At 36.1% G+C, this 27,714-nt stretch overlaps 1 protein-coding gene across 5 annotated transcripts; it reads right to left on the bottom strand.

The window, feature by feature from the left end:
* Positions 1-55: 55 nt before the first annotated feature.
* LOC116255182 (uncharacterized) lies at positions 56-27,714 on the bottom strand. Of its 5 annotated transcripts, none has more exons than XM_031630964.2 (13): positions 27,596-27,714; positions 23,939-24,077; positions 20,644-20,825; positions 19,585-20,532; positions 15,608-15,685; positions 14,769-15,096; positions 14,460-14,659; positions 4,663-4,739; positions 1,904-2,005; positions 1,613-1,802; positions 1,422-1,534; positions 1,230-1,337; positions 56-293 (listed from the first exon to the last, which is right to left on the bottom strand). In XM_031630964.2, exons 2-11 carry the CDS (start codon positions 24,045-24,047, stop codon positions 1,445-1,447), a joined length of 2,304 nt encoding a protein of 767 aa, XP_031486824.1. In that variant the 5' UTR covers positions 24,048-24,077; positions 27,596-27,714; the 3' UTR covers positions 56-293; positions 1,230-1,337; positions 1,422-1,444. The 5 variants fall into 5 exon arrangements, with proteins under 5 accessions (XP_031486824.1, XP_031486826.1, XP_031486825.1 ...); XM_031630966.2 differs by having other exon boundaries at positions 1,230-1,316; XM_031630965.1 differs by lacking the exon at positions 27,596-27,714 and adding an exon at positions 27,277-27,359.

Raw genomic sequence — 27,714 nt, 5'->3', positions numbered from 1 at the left:
AAGCGTGCATGTGTGCGTATGAGGGAGAAAGAGAGAGAGAATGCAAATACCAAAATAAAAAACCAACTATCATATAATTCTAGAGTAAATTTTTTAATACAAGTAATGGAAGAGGGAAATAGTCACATGAAGGGCCACTATCCCTAAATGGTTGCGGCAAAGAGACGCTCTTGTCGGCAAAATAGACACGTACTAGAATTGTACTGAATGCCTTCCAGTCTCCTCCTCGCCATGAGAACCTTGAATTCAACCGATCCAGGTCGAGCCAACACCATTCAATTACATTCCAGCATCTTAATATAAAGGATCATTGTGTCAGAAGGCAAGGACCTCATTAACTTTCAAGCAGGAAAAGCAATTTAAACAGGAATAGAGTTCCATAGTGCACAGCCGGGCCATCAAAGTTGGATTCTAGCATTAGCTGGACGTCAGATTCCAAACTCATTTTAGTATGCAAAGGAAAACACTGGAAACCCAAAAATTGTATTGGACAAACAGTGTGTTTTAAATCTTTTCATAGTCCAGGAAACAGATAACTAATCAATTTCGTGCAGATTACTCTCCTCCATGCAACTGATACCAAAGTATCCAAATAGCAGCAAGAATGAAGAATTTTGAAAACCTTCAATCTATGCCCCAGGATCCTGCTCCATGGCATGAAGGACCTCTAAAGGTATACTGTATACATAAACAAATGACAACTGGATGACTAAAGGATGCTCTGCACAAAGCTAATTTGTAGAATGGCCAGTACGTTGAGGCAGGACACAGCTGAAAATACAGGTAGACAACCATTTTCTTATGCTTTCAATACAATTACTTTAAAAGGGGATGCAGAACAGGAATCAAAATGGAGAATCCGATAGTCTAGTTTCATAAGAATCATAACCAATGTCACAACCCAGCTACACCTCTCCAAAGAGATAAGTTAGATACTAGAGTTCTACTTTTCATTCTTTAGGATTCAAAAAACCATTTTAGTCCAGCATCATTTCAGTCTCTGGAATGATTTTACTAATATAACTACTTCCAAGGACAACCTACTACTGCATTTAGAAGATCAACCTTTTTCTGATTGTTGCTTAGCCTAGCAAATCAACTATTTCCTACATCAGAAGCTTGAGTTTAACTCGAAAAACACGTCATGATCATTCGATGATTAACCTCAGATGATATGTGAAAGTGGTTCAAGGCATCTAGAAAACTAATCAAATGAACAAAAGACTTACCCAACCATGTCCAACTGTATTCATGTAGCAGTGAGCAGTGAGCACTGTTGTCTACAGGCCATCGCCATCAACTGAGTCTAACTAATCCTGCAGCATGTTCTGGCAGCTCTGAACAACTAATAGAGTTACAACAAGAGAAAAATGAATATGCCCCACATATCAAAGAAAACACTGTTGAGATATTAGATATACCATTCAGCTTAATTCTTAGCAATCTACAAAACAGCAGCTGTGTGAAGGCATCTTCTTCCTAAGGCCTTTGAACCAGTAATTTGCCAACCAGCTCCTTCTCTATAACACTCAGCCTACAATAGCATGACTTAAAATCAGAGATACATGAGATTGTGAAGCTAACAAGAATACAATAAATAATTGAAAGTTACAGTATCAGATATATCTTGGCCGTCATCTATAAACCCTCCCATAATATGCACAGAATCACCAAGAGTCACAGCTGCAGCATATCCTCTGCAACTATTCATTGGGTCAGCAAAAATCCAAGAGCCAATGCGAGGATCAAACATTTCCACACTTGACAAAAAACTTCTTCCATCATAACCACCTAATGCATACCTGAAAAAATTGGTTTGAGAATGTTAGCATAACAATGAAATGCTAAGTAACTGCACATAGAGAATGTTGCTATCGGGAAGTAAACAACAAAAATAGCTCACAGTTTTTCATTCAACACCACCAAGGAAGGGCATCCTCTTCTTGAAGACATAGACTCAAGCCTTGTCCATGAAGCTTCTCTATGGTCATATCTTTCAGTTGATCTGGCCACCAATTTGCAGATGATTGCAATCCATAGAACATCATATTCAGCATACATGGTTTCAAAATAATACAGATGTCATTCATATGAAAACAGACCAGCTCCGAGTCATGGTCATTCTGATATTAGTTTAAGGATTTTTCATCTGAGAAATCCTAAACGTATCCATCACGTCAAACCTCAAATCTCAATCATGTCAGGAAAGTCTCAACGTGCATAAAGTTGGAATGATTTCAGTAGATTAACCAATTTCATAGAAGTGTCAAACAATCAAAATAAATCAGGACACTATGATAAGTTGTTTTGCAGTACTTAGAAGTATCATTTGCATCTAGAGGGAGGAAGACAGTTGAACACTCCAAAGTCCAAAATTTAGTAAGCCAAACAAGACCAATGAATTTCCATGACTCTTGCCTCTACCTAAAGCATGTATCCCACCGATTTGTTGTGTCTAATGTAAAATACATGCCAGGCACCAAGATCAAAATGCCCTTAACACATCTGGATATAAACCCATCATAATGAACTGAGACCCATAACTAAAACACATAAAAATAAATATCAACACATCTTAACAGCCCCTCTCAAGTTGAGGATGTCTTCGAACCATGTTCATCCTGTCTTTAAGAAATCAAAATCCTTTATTGTCAAATATTTCAATAATTTGATACTATTTATCTTGTTTCTAGTTCTTGATATTCAATTGTTTGTCTGATAAAACACCGATTTTCAATATATTATCTTTTACCATGTTGTATAGGGTTCCACGAAATCTTAATGGCACTTTGATTGTCACAAAAGAGGACTGACTTCAGCAAGGCTTCCTCAAGTTCAGCCAAAAGATCTCCGACCCAAGATAACTTGACATAGCCAATGCCACAGCCCTATGATCTGCCTCAATATTTAATCTCACAATAACTTTTTGTTTCAAGTTGCTTGGTGGACAAGGCTTCATCCAATAAAGGCATAAAATCTAGATACCGATTGCCTTTTGTCTAGATTCAACTTAATTTGCATCTTAATACACCAATAATACTAAGATATCATGGTTTTGTTTCCTCGTCATAAATGCAACCATCCTTATGATGGCCACCAAATATCCTAAAATTCTCATAACAGCCTCCATGTGCATAGATGTGGGTAGTCCTTGGTTCATACATGAACAGAGATACTTGATTGACAGCATAGGCTATGTTTGATATAGTAAAGGTTAAATATTCAAGTACATTGGCTATATTTCATAACTCGTGGGATCTTCCTAGATTTCTTAACAATTTCACTCAATATTTGATGAATTGGAGCTAGAGTAGCCACATGTTTACATTGTTCAAACTTCAAACCCAAAACAGAAATCCAGCTGAAAGTGCAAGTTTCAAGCAAAGATATATTAGATTCAAATCTGCTAGTACGGCGGCAGCAGCAGCCACGAGTACAAATCTTGGAATAAAAGAACAGGATTTAGACAAAAAAAGGACATAACCCTAACTAAAGCTACAAAAAACATGATAAAATGCATAACTGCCCCCACTTATGACTCATTTATGAGGGTTAGAAGAGTAACTAACATATTACAATAAAGAGGACGAAAACAGTCTTTGGCTAGAATAAGGAGATACAAAACTTGTGTATTTTAAGTGTATCATGCCAAGTTTGCCAACAAATTTCCTGAACTTTGATGATGTCAAACTCCTTGAAAAGTGCAAACATATCAGCAACCTGATCCTTAGAACTTATGCACTCAAGAGATATTAATCCTTCTTCATATGCCTTTGTTGTAAAATGGCAATCAATTTCGATATGCTTTATTCTTTCAAAAGTTTTGGTTTTTTTTTTAACCAAAATGTGGGTATTGTGAACCCCTTCTTTTTTCATTACACTAAAAATTTAGAAGGCACTGGCTGCCATTACCCTCTTGACCCAAATCGCTCTAGGCTTGCTCCATGTCTTTGCCCAATACTGATACCCGAACCAATGACCATGCAACATAGACTGTACCCTATCCCTATGTTATGGGCTTGCCACATAGGCAGTGGCACATAAGTTGACTTAAGTGATGTATTCTATCCTATGTTATATGGACTCCCCAAATAGACCATGTCATAGCAATGGCTGTCAATTTTTTAATTTTCTACTCTAACTCAATTACATGTATGTATTTTATATACATGCACGCATGCAAACTTATTTTACACACACCAATGCATATACTCTGCCAGCACCTGAAGCAAGTATTTTCTGAAAAGTGCTGCAAGCGTACCCACACCTGCACTTGCTATCATATGATATAGTTATATCCAACAGCAAGCCATCTATGATCTATGAGAAGAGAGCAACCTTATTAAGAAAGAGATTTGGGAATGTTTCACAAGTTGTTAAATGTCAAAAGCAACTAAGTTTGTAACAATAAAACTTATCAAGAAAAAGAAACTTTATGCTACACAAGGACAAAATCCTCAGAACCTCAAGCATATGCAAGTCCATATGTTTCTTCTCTCCTGTTGAGGTTGAAGCAGAAATAAATAGAGATGCAAAACAAGATAATAGGCAGAACCCTAACAAAAAAAATGTTCATAGTGCTGGTGCTACAAGGACAAGGAAGCATCATTAGCAGAAGCCTTTCACAGAAACAGTCAATTAAATTGAAGAAGCAATGCATACCGCAGGTATTCTTTCCCATCATAGCCACCAACAACATAGACAGCACCACCTAGTTCTACAGCAGCATGAGAAAAACGCTTCCAGAACAAGAGAAAATTTTGTTATTCAGTGAAATGAATCTTCATAGTTTGTCTAAGTCACAACCAAACATTCACTCAGCAAAGCACAAGAAAAACTCACAATGCACAGAATATGGAAATATGTTACCAAACAGAAATTTTGCGAGAAGGATTACCTATGTACCAAAGATCAATCATAATACTGCAAACTGCCAAGTCAGATCAACCATAAGTAGAAAAGCTAATACGACCAAAACTTTGGCAACATTGTACAAGCAAAATCTGATAAACCAAACAGCCAAATATAAATGGAGAAACAGGATTCATGAAGTTAAAATGCATGCACAGCTAGGTGGAAAAGAGAAACATTTGACACCAAATATTGTAAGATCAGCTATATCAATATCATAACCAAGTGCCAAACATACACCTAGTTACGTATGCAAGGAAAAAATTGTCAAAGATGGATCCGATTTTTCTTTATATCTATGTAACACGGGTACTGCTCTGGAGCAGTACCCACACTGTACCTGTATAGGTACAAGTACGTACTCGGATACGCCCTGGGTACTCTGTTGACCGTACCGTTTCGGACTCGGTCAAAGTTGACCGAGTCCAAAAGCACCCATAGTTAGGGTTTAAGTTTTTAATGCGGTTTCCATTTTTCATGTTAAAAATATCGTAAACATTAAAAAGATAATGCAAGCCTTCGACGGTTCTGCGTCTTCACCTATAGCGACCGACGGTAGGAGGCAATTCTCCAGTGATTCTCCACTCCGGCGAACGGCGAATGGCAATTCTCCAAATTTATACGTCTGATGACAAATGTCGCTCCTCTGCTTCTTCCTCTCCTTCCGCAGCTCCGCCTTCTCCTTGGTCTTGTCCTTTAACCTCTCCCCTTTCTCTTCATCCTCACACTTATGCTTCTGCTGATCCGGTTTTGCTCACTCTTGCTCCCTGTCCTTATCCGGAAAAGAAGGGGTGGAGTTCCGAAGCAAATGGCGATTGGATGCGTTTCAAAGCGAAGGTATGTAAGTTCAAGGTCTGCGAGCTCTTTGTTTTGGTCTTGCTTGGTTTTTAGGGATGAGAGGAGGAGGCGACTGGATTTTTTAGTCAATGTTGTTATTCTATCTTGTGGCTGAGTGATGAGATCATGAGAGGGTTTTCCGATGCAGTGATTGGTTTCATCTGAAGGATCTCTCGTTTGTTTTGTTCTTATCTGGATCCTTTTGCGGTTGATTTCTGAAGATTTTGTGAAGATCGAGTTCCTTTCTTCATTTTTTGATCTTCTGTTTTCTCATATGTCTGAAGAGTGTGCGAGCGTCGTAGTTACCTCTGAATTTTTTGCTGGATTTCCTTTTTGTTTTTGGTTTTATGATCTTTGTGGATGTTCTTGTGGATTTTAATCTCATGCCTTCTATGTCGTTTTCCTCTCTTTACTTTGTTTCTTTTCAAGAGGAGGCAAAAAATATTTTTTCCTTTCTGAACTGTCATATATGAACAATATTCCGAGTTGTGTTTGATCTGAATTGACTGAGAGTTTAGAGTTTGTATGGATCATGATTTATGAATATGCTTTTATATTTGTAATTTATATATATATATATGTGTGTGTGTGTGTGTGTGTGTGTGGCCATACCCCCGCACTCAAGTTTTTTGAAAATGGTCCGTACCTGTACCAATACCGTTACCTATAACGGCATCCATACCCATATCTGTACCTATGTGACATAGCTGTATATGTAATTTTTTTTATAAGGGTTTCAATATAAAATTAAAAACTGTCCCTATTCTTGGAACACTGCTTCTCTGGGGAAAAAAATGATAATAATGTAGTACAAATGTGAACAAGGCAGTGTTGGAAACTTGGAGAGATGACAAGAATTCTCAAGGCCTTGAGGTACAGAGCCATTTGAATATTGTTGAATAATTTGACTAAAATTGTTCAGAAAGATTAATGATGAACAGATTGATGTGATTAAAATGGGACTTTAGGGAAGATTTTATTGACATTTAATAGGTCTGGGTGTCATAGTTAGAAGAGAATACCATAATCAGTCAGCAAAGGAGAAGGAGAAGATGCAGATATGGGTGAAGTCTTTCACAGTTCTTAATGTGGGGATTGTGACCTAATATCTTCCAATATATACGAGGGTCACAAACTATTTCAAGGCAGTTATACCGTGAAATATAAAACAACAATACACAAATACGCTTACAAACACACAGTGTATAATTCTGTATACAATACATTACCAGATCTGGGTCTGATGTGATTCTAATTCAATCCATCACAATGACTCATTAGACTCTCTCAAGTTGCATGCGAGGTTGAACCATGAACAACTTACCTTTTAGGAATAAAAATCTATTCCTTGTCAGCTCATTTGTCAATAAATCAGCAATCAGAATTTTGAAATGAAGTTCAATATCTTTATCTTCACACTTTTGTTGACTATCTTTGTCACACCCCAAATTTTCATTTTTTTTTTAGTGAACAATGGACCCCACAATTTGGCATGTGACAGATTTGATCAATGTTTTAAAATATAGTGACTCAAGACTCGATTCTCCCATCCTTGCTAATGACTCGGCATGTCAACTCGGTGACTTGGGTCACATTTTGTTAACTATTGTCTTAAAGGAAAACAAATATATAACTACTGAGTCATGGCTAAGTCAAGTCAAGCTTTAATTGTAAACAAGTCCCCTACTGGGTTGATCCAGTAGGGGCCGAGTCAACCCCAAATCAACTGACTGACTCAGTGAGGTTTAAAACACTGGATTAGATGACACTAAATCACATAACACAAACTACCATTCATTTTATTATACATAAAACATATGTACAGACACCTTTATACAGAGTAGACAACCAACCTTATTTGCATTTTTCTACAAGATTCACAAAGTCAAAAAGGAAAAATTTAAAGTTTAAACTACAGACAATGCATTGACACATGAAACACTTGCCACGTGGAATGTGAGTTACGCCTGCTGATCTACCCGCTACTGTGGCTTGTTGGATCCTGAAAAATAATCCACAGCAAAAGGCTAAGCCTTTGGAGTATCACGGATAACCTGCAAATTCAATAACCTCCTAGGTTGTGTGCATTTAGCAAGATTTAGTTTCACTACACTACCCTGAAACAAACAACTTTTCAATATCACATTAGAATTCTTAACACCTATCGCACATATATTGTAGCTTTCAATGCAAATACGTCACCTTGATACAAGTTGACATAATCATCAGCCATCATGATGATTTCATAATAAAACTGTGTTTTGAACATAATCACTAACCACAATACACTGAATCAATTACTCATTCGATCACAATGCACTCAATCATCCATTCATTTGATCACTACTCGGTTCATTCATTTAATTTTACAGCTTACATAGATAGGGTATACACAATGAGGCAATTGCCTGCTCACCCAGTCCAGCCTTGATGCAATCGGGGTACTATTTTGTAACAACTCAACCCACTCTTGGGCTCAAGCCCCTAGTTCAGCGGATCCCAAACCGCCCCCTAACAGTTTCAGCTCCAACCCCAAAAAAGCTAGGAACCAAGACAATCATCTATTTAATAACCCCCTTTATAAACCTTTTGAAGATCCCTCATAATCTTCAATACGAGACTAAATTTTTGGTGTGTTACAATCCACCCCCTTAAGGCACACGCGTCTGCGCATGTGGGACCCTAGGTCCGAGTGTTGAGCCGGTTCTGGTATGACTGTAACAACCTGACCCACTCTTGCCCCTAGTTTGGCGGATCCCAACCCGCCCCCTAGCAGTTTCGGCTCCAACCCCAAAAAGGCTAGGAACCAAGACAACCATCTATTTAATAATCATCTTTATAAGCCTTTGAAGATCCCTTACAATCTTTAATATGGGACTAAATTTTTGGGGTGTTACATGTTGTGTATGCACATTTAGTACCACTAATTCAGTCATACCAATTGTCATTCGGCCATCCTATTGTTAGAACACATTCAATGCCAATAATTCAATCATACACATTTTCATCCTCCTATGCTGGACCGCTTTACACACACTCGTATTGTATTGTAGGAGTGTATCACAAACTCGCCTAAGGGTTCAATAAGTCCACCCCTTAAGTTGAACAACCCAAATCGCGGTTAGATAATTTGTACTTTTTGAGGTGCTAGAATTTCAATTTAGGTGACCTTATCAGTTTCTTCAGTCTCACAATAGGATGGTTTTATATTTTTACTTTTATCATAGGCCATGTGGGCATAAATCACGTGTGCATACCATTGGTGACCTCTTGGTTTGGGAGAAACCCTATAATGCCCAAAACACTAAGGATCCTGACATTGTAGTAGTGAGATAACTTAAAGGGAGTCCATTCACAAGTAGAGATATTCGGCCTCTCTTAGGACACCTAGGTTGGTAAAGCAGAAACCATCCATTCTAATTCACAATAAGATACAATACCCTGAATCCTTGCACCACCTACCCTCCGAGTAGGCTACTCAGTAGAAAAGAGATGAGGTGCACCCATGCAGAGTGAGCTGTCCAACTACCCACCAGACTTTAATACATTATTTTTAACCGTTCAGCATAGAATAGATAATCAAATACTTATTCATGCCAGCACATCATGCTATAGAACACCCACACTATAATCACTTTCATTCACAATCGATCACTACACAATTCAATCATAATCAGACAGGGCCACAATGGTCAGACTACACCCACATTGCAAATTTTTCAGCTCTACACAAACAAACAATTCTATGTGTTTCAGTCACAGTCCTTCAAATATTCCAACCACCTCTTTTGTCTAATATTCAAATCTTTCTGAGAAAATATATAAACGATTATAGCTGGCTCCCACAGCCTAGCCTAACCCAATGTCAAGTTTCACGATACAGCAAACCGATGCGCGGTTCGACACTGATTTCAACACAGCCTAGACAATAAAGCCACGCAAATACTGTCGGCACAGTCCGTTTGTTGCGTATGCACGACACGCAAAATGAGAGAGTTCAAGGTTTCTAACGAAAATTCGGCAGAATCTCATTTACTGATCTAATTTTCCAAGAATTCGACTTGTCAGAATCGTGAAAAATAGCTGCAAAGTGCAGCCTAAGAGAAGCAACTTAAATTTCTACAGTAAACAATCTAAAATTTTACATGTAATCAGAAAAATTGCAATAACTTTCATTACACCTAATATTTTAGCAAAATCTTTGCTCCAGGTGATTACACCTCAAATTTCTCTCTCTACCCTCTCTTTCTCTCTCCTCTCTCTACTTTCTCTCTCTTTCTCCTCTTTTCCCTCTTCTCTCTCTTTCTCCTTCTCTCTCTCTTTCCCCTCTTTTCTCTTTTTCTCCTTGCCTCCCTCTTTTTCTTATCTCCCTCTTCTCCCTCATTGCATTCCAAAGGGCGCCGGCACCCCTATTTATAGCCAAAGTTTATTATTTTTATATTACTCATTATATCATATTTTATGTTAATCTATCTTGAGAAAGTTTAGAAAAATGATAATATATTTTGACGAAGTTTGTTCAATTAATTGGATTTAAATGATTAGTTTCAATTCCGGCTTAGCTTAGTGTCTAATCCTAGCTTAAAAGCTCTAATTTATCATTAATTGGTTGTTTACGCTCTTAAACTATCATTAGCTAAACTTAATCATGATTAGGATAATTTAATCTTGATTTTTTAATTACTAATCTACCCCTGGTCATGGCTAAAATTACAAGATTGCCACTAACCAAAGACCATAATACCCCGGTCTTACTGGGTCTTGGACTGTTTTAGCCTCCTAGTTTGACTATGAATTTCGTCACCATTGGACATCCATTTTCCGTCTAGTTGGAAACACGAGCAAGACTAGTCATATACTTTTATATGTATTATTATTTTCAAATCAGATGTAGTGCCTTAGCAATATACACACCAAAACACAGTAGGGTTCAAGAACTTTTAAGGCTAAAACAGTAACTCGTAAATTGTTTCCGATGCCAAGAAGCTACATGTTACATATTATGAGATTCTCAAAAATTTCATAACATTTATGAGAAAAACATGTAAAGGAAAAAACAAAAAAATCTCGCTATATCTGAAAATCTCAAGAAAATAAAAATATCGTATTTTTTTCCAAATTTTTGCAATTATTTCATTATTTTTTGAATATTTTCCTTTCAGATGAGTTTGATGGCTTCATTTCCATTTTCTAATTTTCATTTTTTGCTTATATAGTTAATTTTTTGATGTCTTCTTATTAGTTTCTCATTTGTTTTATTTTTCACCAAGTTTTATAATTTTTTAATTTTTTAAAATTAGCCAAAATTTTCTCGAGAAAAACAAATTCGCCGGAAAATACCCAAGAATGATCTTTGTGGCAATGGTAAAAACTAAATCACAGCATTAAACTACACTACGCTAGGCTTGTTAATGCAGTAAAAATTATAGTGAAACCTTCAATCCTTTGATGAGATGGCAACATTAAATTATACTATCTTTGATCATGGGTGTATCTTTGATCATGGGTGGTCTTCAAGGCAAATGAATGTAAAAAATGCACTCTTATATGAGAATATAAATTAACAACTTCACATGAAGCAGCCTCTAGATATGCAAGAGATCTAAAAACAAATATATGCAAATTAAAAATGCTATTTATGGAGAAAAACAACTATGGTGTTCTTTGTATTTGAAATTTTTCATTGTAGATACAAAAACATGGGTTGCCAATCCCTCTTAGGTCATTCATTACTCATTTACAAATGCTTACACATTATTCAAATTGAGCATAAACCTGTTTCTCAAATTGACTTTTCAAATTTCTCATTTACAAGTTTTTAAAGTTTTATATTCCTATTTTAGGAAATGACAGGATATACTTGGTATGTGTCTAGCTCTTCCACAGGTCAAAATATAGAGGAACGTGAGTTTGCAACAATTTCTAGTGACAACAACAATTTCTAGTGACAACACCTCTCCAACGGCTAAGAGATCAATGCAGAATCCGTCTATTGATGATTACATGGATATAGTTTTGGGACTTCCTACTCCATTTGAAATTGCATGTCACCAGCGACATACCTGCACCAAGGCTGTGTGGTTGAGGGAATGTCCCTATATCTTGGAGGAAGTAGACACGAGGAATGAGATGGTATGAGATGGAAGTGCCAAACAATGTTTAAAAACTAGCCAGCTAGATTCGCCTCCCTAACAAGTCAACCCTGTAGTTTGACTCGTTTTACTTTATTTTTCAATATTTTATTGCTTTTTATAGTTGATGCATGTTAAAATATAACGTCTGTTTGTTACTTAATTAAAGATACAAGTTCATTTTGTTAAAATCAAGCAATATTAATGAAATTAATTGAGTTTTCTTAATGTTTTTGCATTCGACATGCTAAATCGCAACAATATTTGCATTTGACATGTTAAATTGCAAAAATTCATGGAGGATGAACTTAGTTGTGACTTCAATTTATGTTAATCTGACTTTTTCTTTAATCATATAAGTGAATATATATATATATATATATATATATATATATATATATATATATATATATATATATATATATATATATATATATATATATATATATATATATATATATATATATATATTAAGTTAACATAACCTGGTCCGAGTCTCCCAGTCACAAATCGAGAACAGCTGAGTCAGTCCCAAGTCAGTGGGTTTTAAAGCATTGGCACCAAATACCATGTTATAATTATATGAGCTTTGTGCAAAATCAACATGTACTCATTTCGTTGAAGGCAGTAGAAGTTGATATAACTGATGATGATGAAGTATCTAATAGAAATGAAGGGACAACCTCTGCATCCTATCATGATGCTGGGAATATCAATTGACCCCCAGTCTACCTCTCAGAAAAGGAAGACACAATGACACATAACTAGACAGCAGAGTCAGAAAGCAACGAGTCTAGTAGATCATATTGTCCACCGTTAGTAATGTATAAGCAATTCATGGCTATGATGTCACCTCCATTTACTGACTGAAGTAGCCTAGATATCACAGGAGACTGTATCCATGGAGTGGACCACATTTTTGAATTTCTAAATGTGATGAAGGAAAGTACAGTACTTTATGGCACATTGGTGATGCCAAAAAGTGGTGGCAGTCAATTTGTGCCAACTGTTTTGTGAATCAATCACAAGTTCTGACCGCAACTCAAGGAGGCCTTCTTTAGCACATATTTTCCCACACATATAAGAGAGAAGAAAATGCAAAAATTTTTTTGAATTGCAATAAAACAATCTAAGCCCAGAGGAATACTAAATTTCATCATTTAGAACTATATCGGAGCCAGGCTCCATGATTGACAGCCGAGTTTTCTCTAGAAGAAGTGACCAGAGAGATCAATGGTTCATCATCCAACTCAAGAGGTTTATTCCTCTTGTCATTCTAAATATTCTAAACTTTTTTTCTTTTCCTATATGACTGCTCATTTGAACTTTTTATTTTTCTAAATTTATTTTTTGCCATTACAGATCCAAGAAAGGAACCAGATGTGACATCCAAGATGAAACCTTGAAGTGTGGATTTGTAGGATACCCAGATGATGAGAAAGGGTACAAGTGGTGCAATCCCATGAGTGGACGGAATGTAGCCCTCAATGAAATGAATTTTGATTCTTCACTTCAAGTGGTCCAATGGATTCTACAGCAGTTAAAGTTTACTATTCTTGGTTAAATTCAGAACTTTTTGCTAATTCTAATGATGGCTGTACTCCAAACTGCATGCATCAAGAAGAATGAACTGAGACAATGGTCAACCATTCTCAATTACAACAGAATATGAACTGTCATTGGTGCCAGATAGGTTCATGGGCATCTCTTACATGCATCTCTAATGAAAGGAAGACCATTTTTAATTCCTATTAAGAAACAAGATCACCACTCAAGTCTACCCACACTCTTGATGATAGATGGTCAAATTGTGCCTGACATCCAACTGGGATATGTCTAGTATAAAAAGACAATATGGTATCAACCTCTTTTCCAGGATGCAATATTATGAACTTAGGACATCATTGCTATTGTCTCCTTCCTTCAACATTTTCTTCCTTGAGTGGAATTGGTACCAGATATTTATTAACTTGGTGGGTATTGACAGTTCGATGTAGTTGCGAAAGGGGATTAGAGGTATATTCTTTGTTGAGTTGATCCGACAGGGGACTGACTAGGTCCTTGATTTCTTTATTTTCTCTTTTAAATGTCTTGTCCTCTTTAGTCATTAGCCACAAGGACATGGCTGACTGCTAGCACCAACATGACCATGATTAATTCACTAAACATGATCTGCTTGGTTTCTTCTTTATGATAAAAGATGTTACTTTTGTGCAGCATCAAATATCTCTTTTATGCAATGATGTGACCTATGCACCTTATAGCGCTAGCTATTATGTTTCAGGCTTTAAGCAATTGCCTCAATATGAAGTGAGCAAATTAACAAATAAAGTTCGACTTTATGACTTTTTGTGAGCCTTATGGATAAGCAAATCATAGACACTAAAGCTTCTCATGTGAAATTTTCTGCTTGTATCACTGCTCTAGGGATGACGAACAAACCAAAGAACTATGAAACAGATGCCAAAACACACAGATATTTACGTGGCTCAAAGAAAATACTCCTACATACATGGCCACACCTAGAACTAGAGAACAGATGACAAGTAAAGTTTTCAGATTTCCCATGTAAACATATACCTCATGAAGCATAGATCCAACCAGTATCCACTTCCCCAGAACTGGATCATACATCTCAACGTCAGAGAAAGAATCAATGCCATTGGAACCACCAAGTACAAAAAGCTTGTCTTTTAAAGAAGCAGCAGCAAGAGATCCTTTTTCGCAACTCAATGGAGAACACCTAGACCACTCCTTGTTGCTTGGATTGTAAAATTCAACTTCAGAAAGAGAATCAAGTAAATATAGTTGATATTTTATTCTAACCAAATTTAAGCAAATGTACTTTCTAGACAATAAGTATAAAGAAAAAAGGAAAGAATGATGTACCTGTATCATACCATGAACAGCCATCACCACCACCAATGGCATAAATACAACCATGAGAAGAAACTACACCTGCATATGAGCGAGGTGAGCTCATTGATGGAAGAGACAGCACACTGCCACATGTTGGTGCATATAAGTCCAATGTTGATAGCCATGATGTTCCATTATAACCTCCAACCAAGTATATGGCCTCCTCAATATATGAAGTGGTTGTATCATCTGGCACATCCTCTGGTAGATGATCAACAGCTTCTGTGGTCATGACCAGTTGAGATTCCAACTCCTTGACTTGCATCTTCAATTTTAGAATTTCTGCTTGTGACTGTACCTGAATCATTGAAACAGACAATATTGATCAATAGATAGGTTTAAGGTAGAAATCTGTAATAGGGCATATATGGTGCATTTTTCCAAATGGACACATAATAAATGGCTGCCAATGTTTATGAGTTGCAGAAATTGAAAATTTCCAGTTACATGGAACTATCTAAAATAAAAGGGTAACTATGCAACGCTCTAGCATCCACTGGTACAAGGAACCTAACATGTATCTACAACAATAGATGCAACAGAGTATTGAAATTTTAAAATAAGTCAGTAGATTTTTTAGAAGTGCTTTAAGATAAAACAAAAATGTTAACTTAAAAGGAAAGCTGAAAAGCTTTTTACTTCTAGTTATCTGATAACCTACTTTACTTGGTGGTGGTGTAACTGGTGTAAATATCCTGCTTTGGTTTCTCACTCCCATTTCATTTTATATTTCAATGATATTTTGACTTTTTAATATAAACCATCAACAGAAAACAAGTCACTTGTGCTGTCTATAAGTTAAGTAATACCTCTTTCTCCTCCAAAATGGTAATTTGCCTTCCTTGATCCAGTGACATGCTCCTTAGTATTTCAATGTCTTCTTTCAACTACAAGATACAATACAACATCAGGTAACAAGAAGGTAACTGGAAGAGCATAAAAAGGAACTATCTCCCAAATATGCACCATGTAGTAAAGTAGGTAGAATTATCGTTAGTGAGTAAATCCCATCAAACTTGTTAGTGTTAGTAAGTACCCCATCAAACTGATGATTGACCCCACAAAAAAAGCCATGGAGACTCTTAATTTTCCCCCACTCGTATGGCATAAATAGTCGCCAATCACTTCATTGCTACATGCCAGATAATTCCAACAAAGGTGTTGAGCACTTTTTGATAAATTTTGACTTATTTCTGAATTGTACAAATAATTATAGTTATGGCTTTACTTGATGTTGTCCTGACATTTCTGAATTATAACAGTAACTAGGTCATTCTACGGCCCTTTTAAGTTTAGATGGCAAATTTATATAATTTTTCTTCCAAAAATAATAGTTAGCAAAACTAAGCCCAAGTCATTGATATAACCCGCTGAATCACAAATTGATAATGAAAAAGTCAAGTTCTAAGTCAATGTGCTAATCGTAAGTATGTAGGTAGGGTCAGGTCATGAAAGATCAGGTCAGGTCCAAGACATATATCCTCAATCTTTATATATAACGGGGTGTTTGATTATTCTACATTTGAAATTTATGGATCTGATGTGGATTTGATAGGGAAAAAAAATCCTTGGTTCATCAAACTATGGATCTTATGCCGGACCTAAGATCCACACTTATTAAGATCCTTATTTTACTTCTTTGCATTGAAAAATTGTCATTTTTACTATCTGAAGCAGTAGGGTCTGATCTTAAACCCATGGTTCTTAAATTCAAAGGATCTCAAATCTGAGGTTATCAAACGCCCTCTAAGTGTTACAACAAAACCAGAGTGATTAGAATGGGAAAATTGTCAACCTTTAGTTTGCTTCTCCCTTAATGTCTTTTATTTCTGCTAAGGGGTGTATGAGTTAGGTGGTAACAGATAGATCCAAGGGCAATCTGGTATCAGCAAGGATGTCTGGAAGAGAGGCTTTGAATGGGCTGAAAATTTTCAAGAAACATGCAGATGAAGAACGACCAGGGGTTGCTGGAAGATTGGAGTCAAAGTCGATCAGCGAGTGCAAGCTAAGGCCTCTCCATGGAAGTTTCCTATGCCCCCTAAGGAGGGAATCGGAGTCCTTCGCCATACCAAAAAAGGGACCAGAGGACAGACATATCTTAATTAAATGGTTAAAGTCTGAGTAGATTTAAGAGAGAAAAAAGGGGTTGTGTTCCAGTGTGAGGAGAAGTTGATACTGAGGCACATGTACAGTAAATTGCCCACGTAATATGTAGTTGGTCAGTGAGAGGAAGGAAAAAGATGACCATAAAAAGGACAAATGTGAGGGTGAAGACGAGAGGAGGCTGATGGAGAAATGATGCCTGAAATATCTTCACATACCCTGGCTGGAGATAATGTAGCTCAGGTCATGAGACTTGAAGGTAAAATATAAGGGCGCTGACTTAACATACTGGTGGACATGGAGTCCGCTCACAACTTCATTTGTGACAAGACTGCCAGGACGTGTGGCTATGCAGTAGCTAACCAACTTGAATTCAGGGTCATGGTGGAAAATGGCAGCTCACTGATATGCAAAGATCAGTGCTTGCAAGAGATAGTTGAGATAAAGGGGCAGTACTTTCCGGTTGAATTGTGTACGTTGGCCATAGGTGGAGCATTGGTTTTGTGCATGGCAATGGTTCAAACAGCTGGAAAGTAAAGAATGGGACTTCATGTGTTTGAGGATGAAATGTAAGAGCAAGGAAGGAGAGGGCAGAATTCAGGTGACTGCCACCTAGGTCGTTTTTACCACAAAGGAACACCTGATAGGGCAGCTCAAGGTATGTTCTGAGAGTCTACATTTATTGATTATGACTCTTGACGTCAGGAGTGCTACAACAGAGCTGAATTCGACAGTGACATGGGCTGAAAGGCTGCAGCCAATTATTGCACAGTTTGCGGAGCATGTCTCAGGCACCCATGGGTTGGCATCAATGCACAAATTTGACCATCAGATTGAGATCAAGTAGGGAGCACAGCCTGTGAATCTGAAGCCTTATCGCTACAGCTATACTCAAAAGAAGGAAAATGAATAGTTAATTAAGGATATGTTACAAGAGGGAGTCATGCAACCAAGTAGAAGCTTGTATTCCTCGGCTGCATTATTGGTCAAAAAGGATAGAACTTGGTGATTTTGTATGGATTACCATGCTCTCAATGCTATTATAGTTATAATAGATATCCCATTCCTGTTATCAAAGAGTTGATAGATGAATTGCATAAGGCAGCTACATTTTCTAAGTTAAATTTGTGGGCAAATTAGCATCAAATTAGGATGGCACCCAAAGTTGCCCCTAAAACAGCATTTTGGACTCATGAGGCCATTATGAATTTAGGGTTATGCCCTTGGATTGATTAATGCACCAGCGACATTCCAGGCACTAGTGAATATGTTTTTCTTCAATGCCTGCACAGGTTTGTTCTGATCTTTTTTTTATGACATTTTGATATACGGCCAAGATGTGGTGGAGCATGGGGAACACTTAAGAAGAGTATTACAGGCCCTGCACTCTCGTATCCTATGTCAGGCACTTTTTCCACCTTTCCTTGCAGTTGTCTCACTTTTTCCTACCCATTTTACCATGTCCAAGCATAGCAAAGCAACAACCCCGTCTTCATATGCTTCGCCAACAAAGGAGCTCCCCCATCCCCAACACGCCGTCCGCAAAAGAAAAATGGCATTGTTGGAGTTACTAGTGGAATTGCAAATGACATGCCATATGTCTTGTGAGAGTCTGAATTCAAAATCCATCCATTTGAACAACAAGAACGTACTAAAATAAGGAACCACAGAGATCTGAAAGACACATACTAAATTTTTTAAAAAAAAATCATATTTTCAGCTAGTGTTACATATTGCAAAGATATAGTTTATAAAGTAGAAACACTAACTTGGATAAAAAGATATTGACTGTACCTACCAACTATCAGTACATTACGATAAGATATACTAAGTTTCTGATGTGAAATGTCAAAACAAAAGTGTAAATAGGCATAGCTAAAGTAAGGGAAATATTCTAAAATACACCGGAAGATTTGTCGCCGAACTTTTCAATATTGTTAAATTTGTACTGTGAATAAAAATAACATTCCACCAGTTAAACCCTATGTTATCACCAGCTTAAGCTTGGCTAATGAGATAAAAATGACTACAATACACTTCATATAAACAAATTTTTATGTTGATTAGTTCATATTAGCCTCCTTAATTACCAAATAAATATTAGGACATCATGTTTACTTTTATATCCAAATTAACTATTTTTATCGATCAAAAATAGTAAAATGAATTTTTTTAATTAATTCTAGAAAGTTAGACAAAATATTTCTGTTTATTTGCAAAAATAGATTCAACTGTATGTTCTTCTCTAAAGGCAAAATAGTAATTTTTTACAAACATAACACTTGTTGTTGGAAATAAACTTATGGACATGTTTAGTTAACCATGAAAGTTAGTTGTGTTACTGTGTTTATAACAATAAAAAAAAAAATAGGTGCATCTTTGGTCACTGCATATTCTTTAGTAGGTTGTTGAAAGTTGAAACTCCCAACATCAGAAAGGCCATGTGATACTGTGGCAAATGAACATGCAGACTGACTATTAACTAAACAGGAAATAGGTCATGTCTCAGTGAAATGCACACACGTAACTAAGCAGGAAAAGGTCATTCAGACTTGCTTGCATTCAATAATTGGTTCATGCAAAAATGCACGTACATGAGCAATTCAAAACATGCCAATATATGCACAATATACACATATGCATACACAACAGAAATTGAATCATGTTATTCAAATTTCATTACCTGAGTCAAAGAACGTTCATATTCAAATCCTAATAAACCATCTTTAGGTTTCTCCAAAAATTCTTTTGATTGAGTGCATGCATGTTCTTGCTGACTAATGCCCTCACTTGAGAACTCACCATCTTCATTCTTCAAACTGTTTGTGGAAGGTGAAAAGTGACTATTGACCAACTGCTTCAATTTATTTAGAGTCTCTCTTTCTTCTGTCCTTCCATTTAATTTGTTCTCAACGATTTGCTTTTGTTGGCTTGGAGAACCTGTACTTGTGGACTCATACTTGACGGCCCCACCAGCAAATGAGTCATACTCTGGTAGACTTTTTGCTGAGTCACTTTCACATAAAGTACTTCGCTGAGCACAGCTTACTATTGAGAACTCACCATCTTCATTCTTCAAACTGTTTGTGGAAGGTGAAAAATGACTATTGACCAACTGCTTCAATTTATTTAGAATCTCTCTTTCTTCTGCCCTTCCATTTAATTGGTTCTCAATGATTTGCTTTTGTTGGCTTGGAGAACCTGTACTTGTGGACTCATACTTGACAGCGCCACCAGCAAATGAATCATACTCTGGTAGACTTTTTGCTGAGTCACTTTCACATAGAGTACTTCGCTGAACATGAGCACAGCTTAACTCTTTTGTTTCCTGAACCATACTGAATGATGAGGTTGCCAACGAATTTATTTCAGCAAGTTCACGGCTCACCTTATCATCATGGCTAACATTATTCATCAATCCATTTATCTGAAGCCATGTATTTCTAGGAAAAATAGTGGGAGGAGTGGTCTTTGTTGTCGCAGATTTCTTAAATAATGAGATCAAACTATCAACTTGAGCATGATCCAATTTGAAGTAAAACTTTGTAGGGGAGTAATAATTTTTACTCAGAATGCCCCTGAATTGACTTTCTGAAAGTGGATGACATTCTAGCCGCACACGTATGTGAACCTTGGGATCAAGGAAAGACCAATGTCAAAGAGTGCCAACTAGTCAAGGAAACAGAGGATGCTAGATCAAAGGCCCAAAAGGCAAATACTATAAAAAAAGTACCAAATTTACCTGAGCAGGGTATTTTGTCTTTTCAATTCCACCATCAGTCCAAGCATACGGATCAATGTTCATCCGTCCAGGGCCTGCAGCCTCATAAATGCCATGTAAGATTCTTTCATTGTAACTGAATAAGAATAAAGGCAGTCCTGTTTGAATGTTTCTCACATACAAGAAATGAGATGCTGGTAAACCTGCAGCATTATCACCAGTATCAGAGCTGCTTATCAAACTGTGCAACAATATGTCTATAATGAGGAAGGACTGTATAAACAAGCTGTAAATATGACAGAAAATGTCACAAAACTCTCACAAAGACACTAAGGCCAGGAAACAAGCATGAAATAATCTCTATTGGAAATTCAAAAACCTGTTAAAAACAACATTGCGATCAACCAAGGTAGTGCTCTATCTGTTCACCAATGAAGGATCAAACAAATGAGAGACAGATAAAGAGAGCTAAACAACACCTAGTTCCAGCTTGGTCAGTCATTCTTTTATCAAGCTGAGCTCAACCTAACATAAAAATTACAACAAAGTATATATATAATTATATATATATATATATATATAATTATATATATATATAAGCTGGGAAATTATGTATATTAAGATTTTTAAGTAAACCAGAAATGCACCATTCACAATTTCCGTCATGATCAATCAATCCAAGTTCGATTTAATGAATCCAAATTGGCTACATTGATCTAACATTTAACAAAGTAAAGAGAAACGAAGTTTCATTTCATAATCCAAGTTCCCAACAAATGTGTTTTCATTGATCTAATTCATCAATATCATCCAAATTGGAAGGAATCACTGGCTCCACAAAATCTATATTAGAAGTATTCAGATCATGTGCTCCCATTAAAGTTAAGCTCCTCTAGATTTACATCCCAATGCTTAGCCGAACCAGAACTGCAATTCAATATGACTTAACATTTAATTGGAAAGCAAGTAAACAAGAAATCAACTATTGAATAAGATTTCTACATATCAAAGATTAAAAATAAAAAGGTACTTGTAATCATTACAACTTCGAGATTGTAGTCGTAGGTTGGAGTGAATATAAATTAGATCCTCCTCTCTCTTACTGGTGAGTTTGGTTCTCTTAATGTTGTGAATTTGAGCATATGTGCTCTAGTTTTTTTCACAACAGGATGATGTGGTAGATAACACAATAATTTCAATGCAATGTGTTGGAGATTTAGTGTCTCTGAACCACAAGTTGCCTGCCAATTAAGAGGATCTTCATCCTCCCTTGCAATAAGAGTTATCAATGAATCAAAATTTTCATTTGAAAACTTCTCAAACTAACTGCTTACCATCTTCAACATATGATGATCACCATAGACTCTTCCCAAGCATACCAGCCTATGCTTTGGTATTTATGGATCTCGATGAGGAGGGACACAATCAACACCTCCTTTCAACCACTTTTGTGTATAATATTGAAGATTTAGAGAGTGTCTCATGCAAAGAAAATTACTATTATTTTTGTTTCATCTTTTCACCAGACCTTCATGCACATGATTAAAGAAATCTGAGTCATCAAGAGTTCCATCCTTTTTCTCATGTTTATATATTATACTACGAATTCCTTCAATCAGGATATCCCACACTTCATTAACTTTGTGCAGCATGGGACCATCTTCATCAACCTTTTTTAGAATCTGCCATATAGGCATTGTAAATTGAAGGAAATATGTAATGTTGCCTCACCTTTTATCATCTAAAATGCACCTTTTAACTGCTTATGTCTTCTCATCATCATCACTATGATAAAATTCTCAATCATTGTTAGTCACCGTCATGTTAATGCACCCTTAACTTGCTTAAATCTTTTCAACATCCCAATGCAAGAGGCAAAACATGTCTCAGCAACCTTCAACAATCTCAAATTAGGATGTTTATTGAATAAAGCGAGAGCATCATGATAAGTGATAACTTACATTAAAATTTCAGATAAATTTTAACATCATGCTCAAGTTCTCCAATCCATGAACATAGGCTATATGCTTTTGGGTGGTCTTCTTTTGAGGGTTTACAGATGTTTTTTAGTGCAAGATTTAAGCTATGTGCTACACAAGTCGTCCAGAAAATATGACTATATTTGGGTCACTTGATAAATTTATACTTGCACTGCTGCAAACTGGCACATTATCAATAATAATCTGCACTATATTTACCTGAGAAAAACCTTGCGAGATTTTTCCAAAAACGACATTTATGACAATGGTTCATATGCTCAAATTAAAGCACATTTGTTGCAGATTTGTGGCCAAGGAATCAAAACGTGCCAAAAGATTGACAAAGACACAATGAAAGAATTGAAGAAAGCGCATGAGAGACAACTGAATTGAAGAAAAGTTGGGAAAAATAAGTCAACTTTCTATTCTTTTGACTTTTGGAGAAAGTGATGATACGTGGAACAAGGCAAAAATGGGCTTGGAAGCAATAAAAAAAATTGAAGGATCATTTTGAAATATGAACAGAGCAGAAATGGATAAAAGAACAGCTAGATTCTTTCATGCAAGTTCAGTTCTGTTTATTGTAACGACAAGTCCTTGTTGGAAAGATGTAGATACATCATTAGCTAATTGCAATCTAGTTGGTTATGTGCCTCTCAACTCAGAGAAATTGAGAATACCACCTCTTGCAGATGAAGAGTTAACCGTTGAAAACTTATTAGAGAAAAAAATTGCATGGAATGAACACAAAGTTTCTATCATTTCTGATGGGTGGAGGAATATATAGAGGTGACCATTAATAAATTTTATATCTTATTTACTTAATGTCCAATGTTTTTAAAGTGTATGCATCTGAGGAGTATAAAGATGGATAATATTTGGAAAAGTTGTTCATAGAAGTGATCAAAGAAGTTCATTCTCTTTGTTGTTATACTCGACACAGAATACTTTGTCAGCTATGATGCTTTTGTCAACAAGTTCTTTCTACATGTTCCGATGATTTCTCTTTGGAATGGCATGGCTCAGATAAGCATTCCTTCATTCTCTATGATGTTCTATTCGCCAAAAAATACTTTTGTGAGCTATAATGCCTTTGTTAACAAGCATGAACTCCTGTACTTAGCAGCAAGAGGATCCAAGAATTGCTTAACGAACTAAAATAGACCATTAGAATAAGTTGTCAGTAAAAAAGAAAAAAAAACTTTTTATTTTCCTAAATAACTACTTGTTTAAGTGAATGCACAACAAGGAGTTTAAACCAAAAGAATCAGTATAATTCAGGATTTTTTTGATTGATGGAGATAGAGAGAGACAGAGACAGAGACAGAGAGAGAGACCAAAAAGTTGCTTAGAAAGACACTCTTTCATCATATGCTTTTTGCAGCCAAATATAACTCCACCAAGGTCTCCTTTCTTCAAGTTTCTTGAGAACAAATCTGAACCCATACTTCATACAATGGAAGAAATGCTCTGTTCCTACATATCACAAAAGACTCTGGTCAGCTCCTATTTACTTCAACAAAGGAAGCGATCGTTCAAGTAGGACCATACACTTCCATCTTGGTCAAAGCAAGCACATCTTGTGAAAATATGAAAGCATATAAAGTATAGTCACATATATCGTTCTCGGGTTTTTATCGACCAGGTTTTTTTTTTTTCTTTTGTGAGGGAAAAAATTTGGAAATTTGTTAAACATAAAAAATCAAAATGTTAGGGAAAAATACAATAAATGAGAAACTAATAAGAAGACATAAAAAACATGTAGTTAAAATGATAAAGTAATAAGCATTGCATTGCATCTGAGAGGTCACATTCAATACCTAAACAAGAGGAAATAAAACAATGAAAAAAAGTTGATGAAAAACTGAAAATTGAATAAAAATATGAAAAAATTACAATAAAATATCGATAAATTGATTTTTGGCTTTTTTTCCAAATATTGCAACTTTTCCCTTTTTCCTTTTTTCATTTTTTTCATTAATATCACGATATTTTTGAAAATATTGCACTATCTGTGGCTATGATATAAAATCAATGCAACAGGTCTTTTCAAGAGAAGAATCTCCGGGAGTCGGTTTTTCATATCCTTTTCATTCACTTTGTGGACTTAATTAAGTATTTGATTACATTCCATTGCCTGCAAGGTTTGTCCATATAGATTACACTTAAACTCTGTGGGGCTTGATCACTTCATTCTATTTTTTCCCTTCAGAGGATTCATAGAATGAAAAAATGTTGCAGGGAACATTTTTCAGACTGGAAATCAGGTGAAACATTTCAATAGAAATAGTCAGACCCCTTCAGGGCCAACTAGTTTTCTGAGGTTTCACCTTTTGCAGCTGAAGTGCTTTGAGAAACTTAACTTGGTTTCTTTTCAGGGTGTTCGAGCAGGTGAAATTTCACATTTTGAGTACATCCTGAAATTTTGTTACTGCTAATCAAGTGCCTCCTAACATCTAAGTCTTTGTAAACTGGCTAATTTTTCTCAGATGTTAGGGTTTACTAAATTAAGGCCATTTATTTCAATCTCATTCATAACAAAGACAGCTACATCCTATTCTCATGTACACTGAAGCAAACATCCACATCAGAGGAGGTGACAGCACCAACATATTAAACTAAACATTTTATATTTTCATGGACAGGATCAAATATTTTTCTATGGAGAATCAATTTATCTTTTCTTTTATGAAAAATCCTTCCAAGGATAGATGTGTAACAAAAGCCCCTAAAGGTAACATAACTTTCTTAAGGTAATAAATTCATTGGTCTTGATTCGCTTTTCAATCTCTAAAACATCATCAAGAAAATGCAATCATTCATCTGCATTCTCCTTTTACTTGGTTGTAAAGCCTTCGTAACTTTGATGAGTTTCCTTAATTCATATAGCCTTTTTTTCTTTCAGGTGTAAGCAAGCAGGACATGAAAATTTGATATAATATAATATATACATATATATATATATATATATATATATTAGGTTATTATTAGGTACCTTCTAACTTTAAAGAGATGAACAGTCGATGGCTGAGATTACACCAAAATACGGCATTGAAAAATTGAAAGTCCAATACAATGGGCATTATAAATAAACAATAAGGAATGGATCAGACGGCTTATTTAGATTGAACAAAAAACACATCATCCTACATTTTCCTCAAGGGTCTAATATGGGACCAAGAAAATTATTTCATAAGGAGCAGATCCTTCATTCCCCCTTCCCCCTCCTACACAGCACATACACATGACACATTCCATTTTACGCAATGTAGATTTGGCACGCTTTTTCCAGTAACATTGACCATTTCTTTGTTGTTGACATAAAAATCCACCCCAAAACCAATAAGTGCTTCATACAGCAAGCAGCAAGATGCTCATACCTTGCTTCAGTTCGATATTTAGAAGGGAAATGAACTAAGACAATAAGAAAACTCATATATATATTGTCACTAAATTTTATTAAATTCTTAGATATGTAACTACTTTCAAAGCATAGTCACAAGTACCATGTACGTATATATATATATATATATATATATATATAGTCACTAAATTTTCTTAAATTCTTAGATATGTAACTACTTTCAAGCATAGTCACAACAGCAAGGGTCTTCTCAAGTGTAATACAGAAGAGTTGTTTTTTTCGAGAAAAAATTTGGCAAATTGTAAAACAATGTAAAAAAAGAACTTAGAAGTAAAATGCAAAAATTAAAATGTGGTAGTAAAACATGTGAAAAATACAAAAATATAGGAAAAGATATAAAATATAAAAACAGGTGAAATCACATTAAAAAATGACCAAAATGTAGAACGCAAAAAAAAACGTGTTTTTTTCGCATTTTTTTGTTTGGCATTTTTTTTCAACTTCTTGTTCTTTCACGAATTTTTATATTCTTATATCTCTTCCCATTTCCTTGCGTTTTTCACATGTTTTTTAGAAAATGGGGTTTTTGCCTTTTTTTCGGCTGACTACTTCTCACGTTTTTAACGTAACCCAAAGCCTAAGAGTTGAACATAGCTCAGATAACAACTGCAACTGTGTGATCTGAAACAATTTAGGTGTCGGTAAATCCAAACACGCCCTTCAGTTTGGTACTCCAAAAGACCTGAGAACGAAGACACAAGGCAATATGAGACTTAAATATTTTTAGCACTTGATATGGCACCAAAACCATGGGATGAATACTTGTGCTTTATATTTTTGTCATTTTTTAAATTTTAATACATAAACATTTAAAGTCGAAGATTTTGTCTTGGTCAAGGGTGAGTAGTTGCAACAGGGCCACAGGGGTCTATGGGGCTCTTGTGGGAATCTCTACTCAAGCAAATCAATGTTTTGTCTTTTCTCTCACTACTAGAAACTTTGGCACCATAGCTTTTGATATCAGAACAGTATTAATTTGGAAGGGATCCAAGTAAACCTCATTTATTATCGACCGCAGAAATTTACGTCACTGAGGTTTATTCCCAAGAAACGGGTAGAAATGGCTAAATGATCTGAATTTCACGTAGACGTAGGAATAAATGCATTCGCAAATAGTATAACAATCAAACACCACTCCAGCATAACTGAAAATTTTGAAACTTCCCAACTTCGAAAGCCCGGCAACTGAAAAAGAGAATGCTGGGACCACGAAAATCAGAACGCCTTGCAGAACTCGGAAGAAATCAGTACCACAAATCACCACTCTTCCAGAAAGAGAAAAGAAACTGATCAAATGAATTGCCAAAAATCGGTATCGGGCCCCTTCGTCCTGCAATCCTTATGTTGCCTTGATCGGCAATAATTTTCAGTGACTTGTGCGTCCCACAAGAAAGCGCTTCCCGTAATCGAAAAGCAGGAAGACAGAAAAACGAAGAAACTAAAATTCCAACAACAGAGGTACGAGAACGGTAAAAGGATGTAGATTGATTGGATAAGAGCGATCAAACGAATGAGAACGAAAGGAAAGAATTTAGAGAAAGAGAGAATGAAAGAGATAGAAGTGTGACACCTGAAGACGACGTCGACAGAAGCTTCTCGTGTCGAGGGAATGGGGCACCTCGGGGCGAAGGAAAGACGAGAACCAACAACGGAAGACACGGGGAAAAGTTTCAACGGCGGTGATTTCGA

Source organism: Nymphaea colorata, chromosome 5 (assembly GCF_008831285.2).
Source record: "Nymphaea colorata isolate Beijing-Zhang1983 chromosome 5, ASM883128v2, whole genome shotgun sequence".
NCBI classification, from domain to species: domain Eukaryota; kingdom Viridiplantae; phylum Streptophyta; class Magnoliopsida; order Nymphaeales; family Nymphaeaceae; genus Nymphaea; species Nymphaea colorata.
This window is presented reverse-complemented; position numbering and strand designations above follow the sequence as displayed.